The sequence below is a fragment of the Acartia tonsa genome, chromosome 4 (assembly GCF_053477335.1).
Source record: "Acartia tonsa isolate MP-2025a chromosome 4, ASM5347733v1, whole genome shotgun sequence".
In the NCBI taxonomy this organism is placed as follows: domain Eukaryota; kingdom Metazoa; phylum Arthropoda; class Copepoda; order Calanoida; family Acartiidae; genus Acartia; species Acartia tonsa.
This window is the reverse complement of record NC_137263.1, coordinates 12,643,734-12,661,719: the sequence shown is the minus strand read 5'-3', so window position 1 is coordinate 12,661,719 and position 17,986 is coordinate 12,643,734. Positions and strand designations below refer to the sequence as shown.

At 33.3% G+C, this 17,986-nt stretch overlaps 1 protein-coding gene across 1 annotated transcript in view; it reads left to right on the top strand.

Moving 5' to 3' along the window:
- Positions 1-17,986, top strand: part of LOC145316117 (echinoderm microtubule-associated protein-like 2) — a 49,530-nt gene that overhangs the window by 3,331 nt on the left and 28,213 nt on the right. The window contains exons 6-8 of the mRNA XM_080156429.1: positions 86-980; positions 13,219-13,394; positions 13,570-13,661. Coding sequence (XP_080012555.1) covers positions 86-980; positions 13,219-13,394; positions 13,570-13,661 — 1,163 coding nt within the window. The remainder of the gene's footprint in view (positions 1-85; positions 981-13,218; positions 13,395-13,569; positions 13,662-17,986) is intronic.

Here is a 17,986-nt window from a genome sequence, read left to right as displayed (position 1 = left end):
TAACAATATTTTATATGCATTTTTTCTTCAATTGAAACATCTCTATAAATTGAAGTATTGTATCTATCTATCTGATTATGACAGGACATCAAATGTATGAGTGTTCACCCGAACAAACTTCTAATTGCCACCGGTCAAGCCGCCGCCGCCACCGGCATTACAACCGCCGATGGCCGCCCGCACATCCGAGTGTGGAACTCGGTTTCATTGCAGACACTCCACATTCTCGGCATGGGCGACTTTGACCGCTCGCTGTGCTGTCTCTCCTTCAGCAAAGCTGACGGAGGCAATTTGCTAGTTGCTGTCGACGAGGTGGATCATAATATTTCAATCTGGGATTGGCAGCGCGGCGATCGCGGCCACAAAATCACGGAAACCAAGTGCTCGACAGAAACAGTCGTCGCCGCCGAATTTCACCCGCTCGACGGCCGCACCATAGTTGTTGTCGGCAAGGGATTTGTCAACTTTTGGCAGATGGACCCCAACACGCTGACCCTTTCGCGTAAAACTGGTATTTTCGACCAGCGTGACAAGCCAAAATACGTGACATGCCTCGCCTTTAGCTACACCGGTGACGTGATCACGGGCGACAGCAACGGTAACGTGTTCATCTGGGGCCGCGGATACAACGCGGTGACCAAAGTGATGCGCAACATCCACGACGGCCCCATTTTTTCAGTATGTGTACTGAAGGACGGCAGTATTATTACTGGCGGCGGCAAAGACAGCCGACTGGTTAAATTTGACACTATGTATCGCAAGGTCGGTGTGGAGGCACAGCTGCCGGATCATCTTGGTAGCATCAGAATTATTTCCCAGGGGCGCGGCAGCCAGTTGCTTATTGGCACGACCAAAAACAGCATCCTGACGGGCAACTTTGACCTGAACTTCCAGGAGATTATGGTGGGCCACACTGGGGAGGTCTGGGCGCTCGCCACCAACCCAAGCAGTCCGCAGTTTATCTCTGCTGGCCATGACAGGTTAGACTATTTGTTTTTAGCTTAATTTAAGTTTTTATTCATTAGGAAAGGGTAGTCTTTGATTTAATTATCTGTCATCAGAACGAAGAAGCTACATTATTTATAGCTACGATTGGTTCTAGATGGACAGGCGGACATACGAACTTAGCTACTTAAAAGGAATACTATAATTTATAATTTGATTAAAACAAGTCTTTTCTAAAAAGTAAAACTACACATATTTAAACATAAGAAAATACAAAAATGTTAATAATGACTAATAGGTTAAACAAACTATAAACAACAATCTTTATATATTTTTTTAGTAGCACAGCTACTCTGAGACTCTGAATATCTGTTAGTATATATTTAAGTAATGCTACTAAAAAAAAGGACTTATAAATTAACAACTTATGATACCTTATGTTTTTTTTAACCAATGAGTAATATATACTCCAGAAGTCATATTGACCATTATTTTATGAAGATAATTTAATTTATGTAAGGAAATGCAATTTTCTATTCATTTTAGGCGGCTTGATTTTGTATAAAGATTGTTTTGTCAGTGCTAATATGGCACCATGAATATTTGAATTTTTTGGGGGTTTGGGGGTATTTTGTCCATTTGGCTTTTTATAGTTGGTGCTTATCTAATTGGAATCTGTTTCAATTTCTGTGCTTCGCCACTTAAGATTGCTGTCATCTTTGTTTTAATGGATTTATTATTACTTGGATCTCACACTAGATTATCTTTTACTCTAATAAAGTGAAACCTTAGCGGGCTAAAAAACGATCTTGCCTATCCCCTCCCCTCCTCTTGGATATACGAACTGACCAATAAATGACATGGGAAATAGCAACCAAAATTGAAGTTTTACCATGCCATAATATCCACTGATATTCTACATCCATTCTTGTTTGATAAATTTGTTTAGAGATTATTAAAATTTTTGTGAAACCTTATCTTAAGTGTTGATTAAATATCATATTAACATTAATAAGGATGACAACATCCATAAATAGCGAAACTCAACAATTCACCGATTAAATTGTTTTATATCATTCAAATAATTTAGAACATTAACAACTACAGAGAAGCAACGCTTTTTATAATCGTGATATTAAGTAAGGAGCCAAATATTCTATACTAGTGGCAACGCTCCTTGAGGCCTCTAGGGGCACTTGGGTGAAGGTAATGGCGACCCTTTAATTCTTTAAACAAATAAGAAGATTCACTGTAAAGGATAACCAGCGGTTAAGTAGATCTTAAGCCACACACATACAGATAAAAAAATATTATATTACTTTTATAAGTTTATTTCATTTGTTATTTACTTGATTATTAAAAATTCAAGATACTTTATACTTATGAACCTACCCTTTGAGTTTTAGATATTGATTTGCAATGCTATGTTAGTATTTTATGGATTATTTATAGAGTAGCTTCCCGCTACTAAGAAATCTGTTAAATATTATAATTTTATTTATTGAAGCTTAGTTAAGGATTTTTAATAACAGTTTTTTTTTACAAACTTAAAGAATTTTGATTAAAATTTAAAAGTTTTTCTTTAGTTAACGTTCTTCTGTCTGTCTTGATGCTCTGGAATGAAATTAAGTCCAGCCTATACATTTATGGTGGAAATATTTGATAGATTAGTACATTTTTACTATGTATACCCGCGTCCGCTTGTCGTTAGGGATGTGTTAAACCGTGTCATAAACAAAGACATTAAAAGTCATAACTACTGTAAGTGTAACTATGTCAAATGCGTGCTATTAATAGTATGATTAGGGGGAATGCCCTGTACCAAAACAGGGTCCACACATTACCATACACAGTTAGGACTTCCAGGCAAACGTCGTGCAATCAAAGGGTTGGTTGTTTACATTTTTATGACCCTCCCCATAGGTATAGAAGAATAACCTAACTTTTATATGGTTTTTCAACCTTTGTATGAAGTTTACATGATAACTTTTATATTATCTAATTTTTACGTCAGGAAACATCTAATTTGTATTTCTTATTTTTCATTTTTTAAAAATAAATAAAGGTTTTCTAGAATTTTATGCTCATTCGTTTGTTGTTACATTATTACAAGATCTAGGGGCTTTGTATTTGAAGGGTATAGGGAAGGGTAGTAAAATAGCCTAGAACCATCCCAAGACAAAAATCATGAAATAAACTAACCTAAATAAGAAAATTTATTTCTGTTAAAAATTTGTTTATTTTGCCAAAGAAGTTGTATCAACTTTTTTTTTATAGCTAGCCGGTCCTTTTAGTAAGTAGTAGATGTAAAATTTTTCATAGAATTCAGATATGCAATCGGTTTTTTTTGTAGACCTCTTATTTTTTAAGTAATTTAAGTTTAAAAAAAAAAATTAAGTCGATTTTAAGGTACTAAAATGCAACAAAAAAAAAAAGAAAGAAAATGGCCATTATGAACAAAAATAGTAAGATCTTTAATTTGACACCTTACTTTTTCAATTCTGTCAGGTAATTATTGAAAAAATCGATTTTTTTAAACCCACGAGAATAAAAACTTTGAACTCAATTTTATCATTTCACAAGTAAAAAAATATGGGTTCATATATACCTTTAGAATCAGAAAAATATTACGAATCCATTGTAAGCAAAATTGAAAAAAAAAGTTTACAATATAGTATATAAACTACAATAAAAGGAATTATATGAAAATATCATATTATATTGTACAGGCAACGTCTTAACTCTTCAATTGGGTATAAAAATGGGAAGGGGGTATAGAGGGGGTAAAGAGGGGGTAAAAAAGGGAAGACGATAGTGTTGCCAGAACAAAAAATACAATTGGCCATTTTTATATTTTTATATTTTTTTACTTTTTTTCAATTTTGCTTACAATGGATTCGTAATATTTTTCTGATTCTAAAGGTATATATGAACCCATGTTTTTTATGTCTGTTTGAGAAAATATTTAGGTCTAAAGTTTTTATTAAACCGAGGTTAAAAAAATAGATTTTTTCAATAATTACTCAACAGAATTTTAAAAGTAAGGTGTCAAATTAAAGATCTTACTATTTTTGTTCATACTGGCCATTTTCTTCTTTTATTTTGTTGCGTTTTAGTACCTTAAAACCGACTTAATTATTTTTTTAAAAAACTTAAATTACTTAAAAAATAAGAGGTCTACAAAAAAACCGATTGCATATCTGAATTCTATGAAAAATTTTACATCTACTACTTACTAAAAGAACCGGCTAGCCATAAAAAAAAAGTTGATACACCTTCTTTTCAATAATATTTTTTATCCTTGTTCAATTGAATTGAATGAAAGTGATTAATTTAATATAATTTCTTTATTTATCATTTAAATTGCACTTACATATGTTTTTAAAAATGATTTATTTTTAATTTTTGAAATATTTCAACTTATTTTTCATGAAAATTTAACAAGTTAGTTGTATAAGTCTCTACATGAATGGAAACAAATAATTTTAGGAAATCAATCATAATAACATTAAAACAATAAAAATATTCAAAATTATTGGCAATTTATCCAGGGATCTAAAGGTATAAGACAATAGCCGATAAATTGATGTACATCTATAATGATGACAAACAAAGTTACCCCTTCTGTAGATTATAAATAGTGGTTGAATCGTTTGAACACTCAACTTAATACACCAAAAAATCAAAATTCATTAGAAGTCCCCAAAGTTGTAAAGAAAGCGTTATTGTAAAACTTTGGGGACTAGTGTAATAAACAGTCCATTGTCCCCTCTCTCTCTGCATTATATCGCTATGTTATTACTAGAGTTTGTGTCACCTATATGACTTTTTATTAAAGTCATATAGGTGACACAAACTCTAAAAAAACATGATATTTTATAAATTATTATTTTTACAATATTTACGTCGGCTACTTGACTTTGAAAATAAGTGATCATGCTTGACACAATATTCACATGTCGACATTTACAATTTTGAATAAAGGGGGGGGGGGGGGCAGATATTATTATTGGATTTAGTCAACGGATTTTTCCTGTAGCTGTTGTCCTAATTATAGAAAGGAAAATGAATAATTACTGTTAGGTCATGGTTATATAAAAACACCTGTCTATATTTTTCTGTGTTATAATTCAGCCAGGGATCTTAAAGGACAAGACAATGACGATAAACATAATTACAAAGGGGGAGGTAGTTTGTGCTCAAATTCCGTAAAAGTGTGATTTTTTAGACTTAACAAGGATGACAACATCCATAAAAGCGAAGCACTGAAACGGTAGGACAAACGGACATGAACACCTTTATAGTGTCAGAACAGAATAATCAGAATATATAAGTATAAGAGTCGAAGCAAAATTGTAAGTGAATTTGTTGAAACTGCTTTATACAGGATAATGTTTATGGACATACTTACATATTTAGGACTTGATTATAGAGTTGCTTCGCTTATAACATTATACTTTGTTGTTCCAGGAATCAGTATACCAAAAATCAGATCAATCGGATTATTAGATCACATAAAAATTTGTTGTTAAAAAAGTAAAAAAACAACATGTTTAAATTGGACGTACGGACATTTTGGTAATGATTATATAGTTCCTACGCTTTCTAAATCGTACCTAACTACTAAAGGAATCACCATGCAAAATTTGAAATCGATAGGACAATTCTAACATGCCTAAATTAACGAAAAGAGCTATCCGTTACGGACGGACGGACGTACGGACGGACGGACCGACCCTAATTATAGAAAAGCTTCGCTTTTAAAAACAGTAGTAGAGCGATAATATTCACTAAATATGTGTATTCCTTATTGAAAAGAACTATAGACAAAAATATTAGTGAAAAATATTTAGTGAATGTTATCGTTCTACTACTGTTTTTAAGCCTTAAAACTCATACTTTTACGGAATTTTAGCACAACCTACCTCCTCCTTATTAATTGAAAAGTTTGGACACTTTAATCTACAGAAGGAGTAATTTTGTTAATAGCAATTGGGGAATATATTTCAATTATTATATCCTTTAAGTCCCCTGGTGTAATCTTAGCCGTTTTAGAGATCTTTTTTCTCATATTTTTAAGAACTAACAGCTTCACCCAAAGCCTCAAGTGTTTTAAATTGTCTTAATACATAAACAAAGCTTTACTTTATAGGTTTATGTACAATTTACAGAATTAATTAAATCTGAGTCACAATTAATATAAAATTCTGAATAATTTAAGTATAAAAACACACAAATGTAGAATAATATATGATGAAAATAATAAATCAAGGATAATTATATCTTAAGTAGCGCAGCAAGAACTTGTTATAAATTCTCTGGTTAAAGCTCTGAGGGGAGGGGCATTGAACTGCAAATTTCTCTGGTACCCAAACTCTTATAACTTTGGGTACTTTTCTGAAACGTGCTTTGTTCTTTTCAGACTAGTGTCCAATCTTTTTAACCAATAATTTTAATCTACAGAAGAAGCAATTTTCTTTACCGTCATTAGGGATGTACAACAAAATAATTAAGATCCCTCGGGTTAAAAAGTAGCTGCATTATTAATAAAATTATGAAATTTTGATCCTATTATAATTCAGCTTTAAGATTTAATAATTTTTTTAACTTGTGCAAAGGTTTGATTTTATGGCTTCCGAAAAAGAACTGTATTTGCCTTCGGTAAGTAAAGATTTTCTAAAATATTGGTTTGTACGGTCTGTACGATCAATACTATTTTATTTTAAATATAATGAAAGAAATATCCGATCAATTTAAGACTTAATGTTAATCGATGTTTCTTACAAATGTTATTACTTATCAAAATATCTGGAATGATGCTACTTCAAATCTAAATTACAAAACGTACATCCATTTTGAATTTATCATATTCACTGGCGGCTGCACCCCTAGCCTTGTATCAAAAAATAAAATAGCTTAAAACCTTACCAAGACCTTATTTTTTTCACCAAAGAATTTATTTCATATGGACAATCCTTTATTTTATTATCATATTTACATGTAAATTCAATGATATGTATTAATTTAGGGTTGGGCCGGATATCCGGCCGGATATCCGGCCATTTTCAATATCCGGCCGGATACCGGATATTGAAACTATCCGGCCGGATATCCGGCTATATAATATTTTATATTTTACAACAAAAATTTCTGTTTTTTTAATTAGAAATGGCTGTAATTTTCTTATTATATGAAGCTATAAGAACATTTTTTTCTGAATATGTTTATCTTATGTAAATTTTATAATAGAAATCTCAAAACATAAATTTTGGCGGGGGCAGCAGTACTTGGCAGCTGCAAGCCTTAAACTGGCGGTCGGCAGGTAAACAGCAACGGATTTTATGAAATTGTAATATATCATGAAGACATATAAAAAGCCTAAATTTAAAATTTGAAGTCTCTAAGTCAAAAATTGCTGTCACAGGAACCATTTAAAGATTTCTTGAGACCTGGAGGTTCAGGACTTGCAGGACTATACCTGGAACCTAAAATCGACTTGAACACCTATATTTCATATAAGGATGTACGACTATAGAATATTTAAGTATTTGATAACATGAAATGCTTTGTTTAAGTACAAAATTTTTTTTACTTTTTACCTGAATGACCTTGCCAGGTTTGCTGGCATCCTGTGCCCGCCAGGAAAGAAGTATTCAAAAAATTCCAACTCTCAGTTATGTGTTATACCCATATTTCGAAAGTCATTTAGTTATAGCGCTCTACCTTTTATACAGAGAAAATACAGGGGGGGGGGGGGGGGTATGCGTTCAATGCCACCTCCCCGCCCATCCTCCAACAGGGGTTAATATTACAGAATGAGGGTAGTAATAGTTTATTAGTTTAATTGCTTAGAAGAAAGATCATTTAATAGTTACATAATTTTTAAGTTTTAACCTGAATCCTTATAATAAAGTAACAGGATGTGTATCTGTTTGTCTGTCTGTTTGTCTGTATTGAAGGATCTCGCTAACCGCTGAACCGATAGGGTTCTCCTTTACAGGGTAGCTTCTCATAGGCCCTCGGAAGGTTTATAACTATTTTGGGGGAGGGTACCACAACTCTACAAAGAGAAATCGCCCCCTCAAGTGCCCCTAGAGGCCTCTAAGGGCGTAGCCGCCAGTTTTATATAATAAGATGCCAGTAATTTGGCCGGATATCCGGTAATTTGACCGGATATCCGGTATCCGGCCAAAAAACTATCCGGCCCAACCCTAATTAATATATGTGGTTTTAACCTGAATCCTTATAATAAAGTAACAGGATGTGTATCTGTTTGTCTGTCTGTTTGTCTGTATTGAAGGATCTCGCTAACCGCTGAACCGATAGGGTTCTCCTTTACAGGATAGCTTCTCATAGGCCCTCGGAAGGTTTATAACTATTTTGGGGGAGGGTACCACAACTCTACAAAGAGAAATCGCCCCCTCAAGTGCCCCTAGAGGCCTCTAAGGGCGTAGCCGCCAGTTTTATATAATAAGATGCCAGTAATTTGGCCGGATATCCGGTAATTTGACCGGATATCCGGTATCCGGCCAAAAAACTATCCGGCCCAACCCTAATTAATATATGTGGTTGCATATATGATTCATCGGTTTTTATTTAAAAATAATAATTAATTTCTAAGTACAACGTTGCCCTATAGCCCGCAGATAACCAACCATTTGATTGAATGACCTTGCATGAAAGTTCTGTCTGTAAATTTTAGTTAGAGATGCCTTTTAAAAAATAAAACGTTTTTACCTTATACGAAATCTTTTTTCACGTCTGACTTTTGGTTTAAAAATTTACCTGTTCAATGGATAAAAGTATTCTACTTCTTTTTAAAATTAATTACAGGTACATTTATTTATCGGCCATTGAACCATCCAGTAATATCCCTGCATCCGCACAGGTAGGACGGCAGGTAGTGTCGTGGTACGATAGGTATACCTAAATCCCCTGTATATCTATAAAATGATAAAATAACGAAAATGCAGAATATATTTCATAAGGATATCAAGTTTCAAAAATTAATATCAATATAGTATCAACATTATGTCAGAAAGGGAGTGGACATTGGACTATAAGTCACACTGGTTCCCAAATTTTATATTTTTATTGGCTCAAAAACTTTGGGTACTTTCATCGAATTTTGATTGGCTGGTTCCAAGATAATAGTGTCCAAACTTTTCAACCAATAATGTTAATCCAAAGAAGATGCAATTTTGGCGCCTTGGACACCCGTATACCAAGCCTATATCTTAGGGTTAGACGTAGATTTTGCGCTGCTACAGGCTGACGCCTTGGGGCACCCAAGCCTGGACACCAAGCTTGGTATACCAAGGGCTTTTCTTAGGGTTAGACGTAGATTTTGCGCTGGTACAGGCTGACGCCTAGGCCACCCCAATCCAAACACTGACTCACGCCAAAACTTGTAAGGGAGACTGACCCACGCCAAAATCTGTAAGGGAGACTCAACTTCGCCAAAACTTGTATCGATGAAAACTCGCCAAAATCTGTAAGGGAGACTCAACTTCGCCAAAACTTGTATCGATGAAAACTCGCCAAAAGTTGTAAGGGAGAAAAACTCGTCAAAACTCGTATCGATGAAAACTCGCCAAAACTTGTAAGGGAGACTCAACTTCGGAGGAAAGAGAAACTGTCCCAATTTTGTATATCTTTTGCGGAACAAGTTCCAATTACGTCATATTTTTCTTTCCCGAAAAAGAGAAGGGGGAAAGAAAAAAAGGGAAGGGGGGAAGAAAAAAGAGATGGGAGAAAAGGGGGTTTTCCCCATCTCTTTTGAAGAGATTTTCTTCCCCCCCTCCCTTTTTCGGGAAAGAAAAATATGACGTAATTGGAACTTGTTCCGCAAAAGATATACAAAATTGGGACAGTTTCTCTTTCCTCCAACTTCGCCAAAATCTGTAAGGGAGAATCAAAACTCGCCAAAAGTTGTATCGATGAAAACTCGCCAAAATCTGTAAGGGAGAAAAACTTGCCAAAACTTGTATCGATGAACATTTCCTAGGAGAATCAAAACTCGCCAAAACTTGTAAGGGAGAAAAACTCGCCAAAAGTTGTATCGATGAAAACTCGCCAAAATCTGTAAGGGAGAAAAACTCGCCAAAAGTTGTATCGATGAAAACTCGCCAAAATCTGTAAGGGAGAAAAACTCGCCAAAACTTGTATCGATGGAACATTTCATCGATATGAGTTTTGGCGTGGGTCAGAGAAGCGAGGGCAGTGTACTAAGGGGAGATAAGAAGGTAGGGAGACCCGTACATAAGCCATAATGTGTCCGTGCCGTGGGGAAGCCGAGCGAAGCGAGGCTTCCCCTAGTGTCTTGAAACCCGAGCATAGCGAGGCGTGATACTAAGGGGAGATAGGAAGGTAGGGAGACCCGTACATAAGCCATAACGTGTCAGTGTCACCAGTACTGAAAACCCAGGTAAACCACCTCGTTGACAGGGTAAAGGAAGGCATCCATCCAAAGCGAAGCGAGGCGTGATACTAAGGGGAGATAGGAAGGTAGGGAGACCCGTAGATCAGCCATAACGTGTCAGTGTCACCAGTACTGAAAACCCAGGTAAACCACCTCGTTGACAGGGTAAAGGAAGGCATCCTTCCAAAATCAATCTGTAGTTGTTAAATTTTAGTTTTAGTGGTGTACATCAATTACTAGTCCATTGTCTTATCCCTCAAGATCCCTAACTTTTATAGTTGCAAAGATAGGTGTTTTTATGGTAGCAAGATAATAGCTTTTTCTTAATAGCAAAGCATATCTATAACCTTTGTTTGTTTGGCTTTTCTTTCTTGAGTATGACACTTTTTAAAACTGGATAGACTAGTATATTAGTATTGTTTGGAAACGTTAGGAGACAAATTAGCATAATATGCAAATTTAGGTTCCAGGACAAACGCAGGAGCCCCAAACATCGGAGTGGACAAACGCAAGAGTGTTAAAATATTAATTTAAATAAGTATTTCTATACAGATTAGGTTGGGTTAAGATATGAATGTACAAATAAGCCCCCCGCAGGGGTTAGGCATTTAAAACACCTATAAGTTGGTCTAAAATAGATTAGGTTAGTGTTCACTCTTGCGTTTGTCCACTCTGACGTTTGGGACTCCTGCGTTTGTCCTAGGACCCTTACTCCCTTTATTTGCAATTACCCTATTCCTACGTTCAAATATTTTTTGCTTATTCATAGATTGGGTGTTATCAGCAAACGTAGGTATAATATTTTTTATGCGCAAAATTTCCTTTATAGCCATAGTGGATCAACTCCACCCACCCACTAATTTTGATTTTAGAATATGTAACTATTTCTACTTTCACTGGGGAAATATTATTTATTGTTGGACTGTTAATGTAATTGGTGTTTTCCCTTAAAGTGCCTTGTTGAGCATATAAACCCCTTCCTCTTATAAGAGAGGGAGGTTGTTGTTTCCATTAGTTTATTTATTAGGATAGGTTAGGTTGTGTTGAGTACAGGGTAACCCCGCAGTTTTGACCCAAACAAGGATTAAAAATAGAAAAAAGAAACTGATCCCCCCCCCCTTATTTTATATTTTTACATAAATGGGGGGGGGGGGCGTAGAACTTTAAGGGGAAAAAGGAAGTTAATTTGATGATGAGGGTTGGTTTGCAATGGAACTATAACAATATAAAGGATTTGTCCGTTTTAAAAAAAAAAAATCTAATATGTAGATGATACCTATTTAAATATTGCCGTAGAGAAAAGGGTGTTTTTTTTCATTCACATTTCTGTAACACATTCTGATTGTATTCAATATTTGGATATGTAAAAATACAGACAGGCGGATGTACAATAAAAAGTTCAGCTAGGCTTTTAATCATGTTTCAAGCATAGATATATCCAAACGCGTTGCATTATTATTATTCAAAATTCTCTTTAAAAAAATATTTGATTGTAGTAGTAATTGTTCATGTTGGTTATGCTTTCCACGTAAACATCTTACTCAAATCAACACAAAAATCCACGAAATCCTCCATTTTTTCGAAGATTTTTTTTCTTCAGAGAAACTATCTTTACCTTGATTTTATCTGCTATTTATTTATATTCATAATAGATGACTTTCAAAAATTTTATCTTCAGGAATCTGGATCACTGAGTTTTGAGTGTGCAATCACTTCTGCATATTTTTACATCCGCATAGGGTTATTTATTTGTAAAGTGCAGTGTTGGGGGGGGGGGGGGCATAGGACTACAAATTATACTGGTACCCAAAGTTTTATAACCTCGTTATCTTATTTGTTAGCTCAAAAGATTGGACGGGTACTGAATTTATTGGTTAGTTTCTAATTTGTCTAAACTTTTTAACCTATATTTTTGATCCACAGAAGTGGTATTAATTTTAAAAAATCATCCTTGGGTATAAATGAATTTATCCTTCAATATCTTATCTCTTAGGTTCCCTTTTATTGTTTTAGATGACAGTCTATGTTAATTTTGGAACAATATGCGCTTCTTGTGATTTAATAATGAGATACATCTGCGGAAGTTGATGAACCCCCAATTTATAATGGGTACGGGTATACAGTAATTTATTTTGAACAAACAGGAATTCAGGACATTAGCTAAATATATACAAGGATGACAACGTCCATGATTAGCAAAGATCTTAGAATTAAAGAATTTACCATTTATAGCCTAATTTATAGATAGAAAGATAAATTTGTATAGCCAAATAGTTTATTCCAACCATTTTTATTTTACAGACATTATGTGACTTATAGTGAACTAGCGAATGCTACCCTAGCATCTAGGGACTCAATATTCGAAGAAAGGTGGAAGACAGGAAAATAGCCTAAAGCCGTACCTACCCAGCCATTTTATCAAAATAAAATAGCCTAAAACCATCCCAAAACCAATATGTAGCTACACAGTAAAGGAAGACTATATCGGTTCAGCAGTTAGCGAGATCCTTCGCTACAGACAAAAAAAGCTTATTACTTTATATATTAGGATAACATACCTAAACTTTTTTTTAGCTGCAAAGCTACTTTACAATTTACTTCGATGTCCGTCAGTTAGTACGTAATGCTATTTAAGACAGCCATTCAACATATACTTTTTTTGGTCCGTCGGTCTGTCTTCCATGCTACAAAATACATATATCATTTTAAAAGGTTTCGTGATTTTTTTTACTAATTTTCACATAATATCTCTCTTTCTGTCTGATAGTCTGCTCTATAACTCACTTTGCCCACTTCTCCATTCATGATTTTATTTGTTCGTTTTCATAAGATTAATCTTTGTTATTGTTTAGGATGATCCATTTGTGGGACACACTGAGCCACACGGTGGTCTGGAGCAATGATGTCGGCGAGCAGGCCCAGTCAGCCGCCTTCTCCCCCGACGGCGAGATCATTGTGGTCGGTACCGTGCAGGGCAAGTGGGTCGTGCTTGATGTCAACACCAGAGAAGTCTATGGAGTTCACCAGGGATGGATACTTAAAAATTATTTTCTTGTTGTTTGTTAACAAAGTCAGATTAAATCTAATGTAATTAAATGTTTAAATAATCGATTATCACTAGGTATAAAAGACTAATGCTCAAATATAAAATTCTAAACAATTTAACAATTACGAGAAAAGCTAATTTAAGTATCGGTCTCAGGACGGCCAAGAACCGGTTCATGCCATCAAATTCTCGCCGGACGGCGGTCTATTGGCCATCGGATCACGTGATAACGCCATCTATATCTATCAGGTAGGAAATGTTTATAAAATGAAATGATTGGCATTTTTCGGTCCAAATAAATCGAGTTCTTAACTAATGTGGAGCGGGCCAAAATCTTGTATGAGAAAACGGATTTGCCAGCTATACGAAGTAATTATATTTGGTGAAGTTTAAAAACTAAACAATAATCTATTGATATCTTAAGGATTGGAGCTTATTGAGGTTTTATAAACTATTGTTGCAAATAAAAACCTTCAGCAACCTATAAGGTTTTTGTTTTGTGACTAGGGCTGTTAGATATGCAGTTAAATGCATTTAAACGTAGAATACTTAATTTACTAAAGGCCCTAAGCATGCAAAATGATAAATTATAATTGCAGCTGCAATGAAATTGCTTTATTTACAAAAAGCCCATGACACGCAATCAGATTGTTTTAAAGGCAATAAGATTAGATTAGAGGTCCTTAAAAGTATTTTTTTTTTGATTAGCCAAGTTTATAACCCAAACCTTAGGTTTTAAGTGAACTGAAGTTTTTTGGCTATAAATTTATTTTAATTTTATTATTTACTAAGTATATTTGCGATAACTTTTATTTAATGAAATCTTCCAATTTTTAACCTGTACAAAACGGCCTGCTTAATTGCTTCAAGATCCATGTCAGATCTATATAGGAAATAAATGTCTATAAACGAGCTCAAGTTTTCCAAGGACTATTCGTTGAAAACTCATAGTGCTCCAATAATCCATAATAAACTCTCATTGCCCAGAACTATAAGACCCATTATTTTACTTTATTAAAAACAAATTCATTTTTTTCATTTCATGTTGCTATTTACATTATAATGAAGTATTTAATTTCTAATCATAAAAAAGAAAATTTAAATTTATGATATAATAAATTTAAGAAAACTCTGTTTTAAAAGAATTCGATTGTGGCGACACTTTGTGTGTTCAAATATTGAACTAAAATTGTAATCATATAATAAACCCTTTGGTGATGGTAATGTAAAGAAAAAAATATAATTTAAAAGATCTTTTTAGGATCATTTAAATTATTAAATATTTACTTCCGTTTAAATAGTAATGCCGGGTGAGGAAAATAGATTTATTGAGAAATATATATGCATATAGAAAACTAGCCAATAGGGAGATAGTTATATCGAGCCAACTCTAGTATTTGCATATAATTGGCATCTTCAATGAAATTTTTAAAGTTATGTAGGTTATTTTATCCTCTCACAAAATATATAAAAACCTGCTCATGGCCAACAATAATCATCTCGGAAAGGCGGTTAGCGAGCTCATTTGGTACATACAGACATACCAACTTATTAGTAATGTTATAAGTTTTTTCTTGGGGGTTTAACCCCCCCCCCCCCCGCCCCTAAAATAACGTCTACATACGCCTACATTGGGCAACTATTAATTCCTTAAAGATTAAATAAGTTTTAACATCAGATAAGCATTTTTTATTCTTATACAAAGGACTTCCTCCCACACACACTCACATACACACACACACACACACATATACTTACACACACACACACACACACACACATACACACACAGACACAAACTAATAGATAACTCCAAAAACATAAACCCTAAAAAATCTTCACAGCACGCTTGCATAATGGTCAAAAAACTGTTTATTTTTGGTCTTTTTTAAAATTAAAATACCATATTTTAAGATTTTTACAACTTTCAAAAATATATTAAACTACAATTTCACAAAGATGGTTTAAGATAACACAAGACTTAGACAGATTTTCCCGGATAGTAACATTAAAAGACATAAGATTTTCAAGGGCTATCAAAACTGATTATTAATGTTATAATTTTTATCGCTTGTGAAAAGTTTCAAAACTATACTAGAAAATTAAGTTTTTAAGCAAAAAATTGTGGGAAAGGTATTTAAGAAATGCATGGTTTATTAAAAAATGTACGAAACTAAAATTCCTTTTGATTTTATCTATCTATTTAACAAGATTAATGCTCTGATTAATATTTCAAAAGAAAATCTAAATTTGAGTATTAACATAGAATTAGTGACCATAATATCAATGTCTTTCAGTAAATTGAAAACATTTTATTTATCCAAAACAATTTTAGTCTTAACATAAATCTTATAATATTACTAAAAGCCTTGTTGTGAATCTAATTTAAAATTTAACCATGTTAAACTTTGATTATTTAAAATAACAATATGGCTTTAAAAAGTGGCCAAGACGGACAAAATATTAAACAAACATAAAATTTTATAAAGTTCACTTGTGGGACAATAGTTGAAAGACAAAAGAACCCCATATCTATTTGAAAATATCTATTATAAAGATAAAAATCTACCAATCCCATTTTGGGATATTCAAATTCAGATTTTAAAAATTCGATTTTAATAAGATTATTAATTCAATTGTGTACGCTTAAATAGCATAGATTACTGTAAATAATAAAATAAGTAGATAGTTAGTTAACTTAATCATGTACATCCCCCATGATGATAAACAAAAGGATCCCTTGAATTGTTAGTTTAAAAATTGGGACACTGCTAGTTTGAACTAATAAATTAATTACCCCTTATTTTAAAGCCATCAAATGAGATAACGTGCTTATTAAAACTTTGGGTACCAGTAAAATTTACAGTCCAATGTCTCCTCCTTCATTCAATAAGAACCATTTATTAATAAATTCAGTATGAAAGTTATTTTTAAGTAATTTATTAGTAATACTATAAAAGTATGTTAATTTCAAAATTTTCTGACATTACAATGAATTATTGTATACTATATAAAACAACTAAATTTTTAGCACTCTTTTGTAGCAAAGCTTTGTTCAAACTTATCCACCAATGATAATTTGATACTTATTTTCTATTATTTGCTATTAAAGCTTTGCCGTAACCTGTCCATATATTTAATAAATATGGAACAAATATTACTGTTTTATAGTTTACTAATCTATTCTAACTATTGGCAACTCTTGCTGTGCTACTTTAAAACATATTAAATTTTGGTCTTTTTGTTTTAACACTTCCTAGTATTTTTTTGTGCTGAATTAGTTAACAATTTTGCCAAAATAAATTATTTTTATTATTTATTATTGTAAACAAGAAATAGCATAAGAAGAAAACAAATTCGTAATAAAATTTCATAAGAGGCGTGGCAATATTATTTAGTATGATATTGTACCTAATATTGAATATCATCTGAAAATTTTAAATAAATAAAGATATTTTTTTGATTAACATAGTGAATGAATGAGTGAGTCAGCTGCTAGTCATTCAGTGAGGGAAGAAGACACTACTTTTCTAAATTCCATCATTATCTAACCCATCTGACGGTCAAACTCACATAATCTTGTTAGTAAATACTATAGTTAGCTTAAGGGATAAGACAATGGATGATTAATTGATATAATCCCTAATGATTAGTTTGAACTACTATACTAGTCTAGTTTGGGGACCAACAAATTAATTTCAACAAAAGTACCCAAAGTTTTTGGGATAACGAATAAGACTTTGGGAACAAAATGTAATTTGCAGTTCCATGTCCCCTCCCTCCCTCCAAATTTGTTTCTGGGTGTGTGTGAATGTGTGTGTGTGGCCTATTATTAATCTGTAGATGGGGTCAAAAGATAAAATATAATCTTATTGTTTTCTGACGTTAATATTTCATTCTATCATCTTTAAAACAGTTGGAAACTTGTGTAGACTACTGTTTCCTTATATGATACTAGAGTTCACGCCCCTAGCATCTAGGGACTCTGAAGTACAAAGAGCGGCTATGAAAATAGCCTAAAACCATAACAGGGTCTATGTGGAAACTTTCTAAATTAGAGAACCCAATCGTTTCAGTAGTTCTTAAGGTTCAGACAAAAAACCTTACTACTTTATATAATAGGATAATTTTTTGGGGAGATTTCATTTTCGTTTAGACAGGAAACTTCTAATCCTCATCTTGTAGGGAGGGTACAAAACTAAAGCCTAAACAACCGTATTTGCAAGACTTGGATTTCAAATAATGGGCCTAAAACCATCCCTTGACCTCTGTTAGGCTTCCCCAAAAGGAGAACTCAATCTGTTAAGTAGTTATTTAATTCTTAAGCTTTTAACAACCTAAAACCTTACTACTTAATATAAAAGGGTAGTTTTGTACATACTTTTTAACATGATTAAAAAAAGAGAAATGTCCACTCAAGTGAACTTAAATTTATCCAATTCCCACACTAAAAAAGGTGTTAAAAATTATTGATATATTAATTTTATAGATTTGTAGATGCTCTGTAAGTTTAGATAAAAAAGAGAGGACATTAGACCGTAAATTATAAAAGTTCCCAAAGTTTTAAAAACACT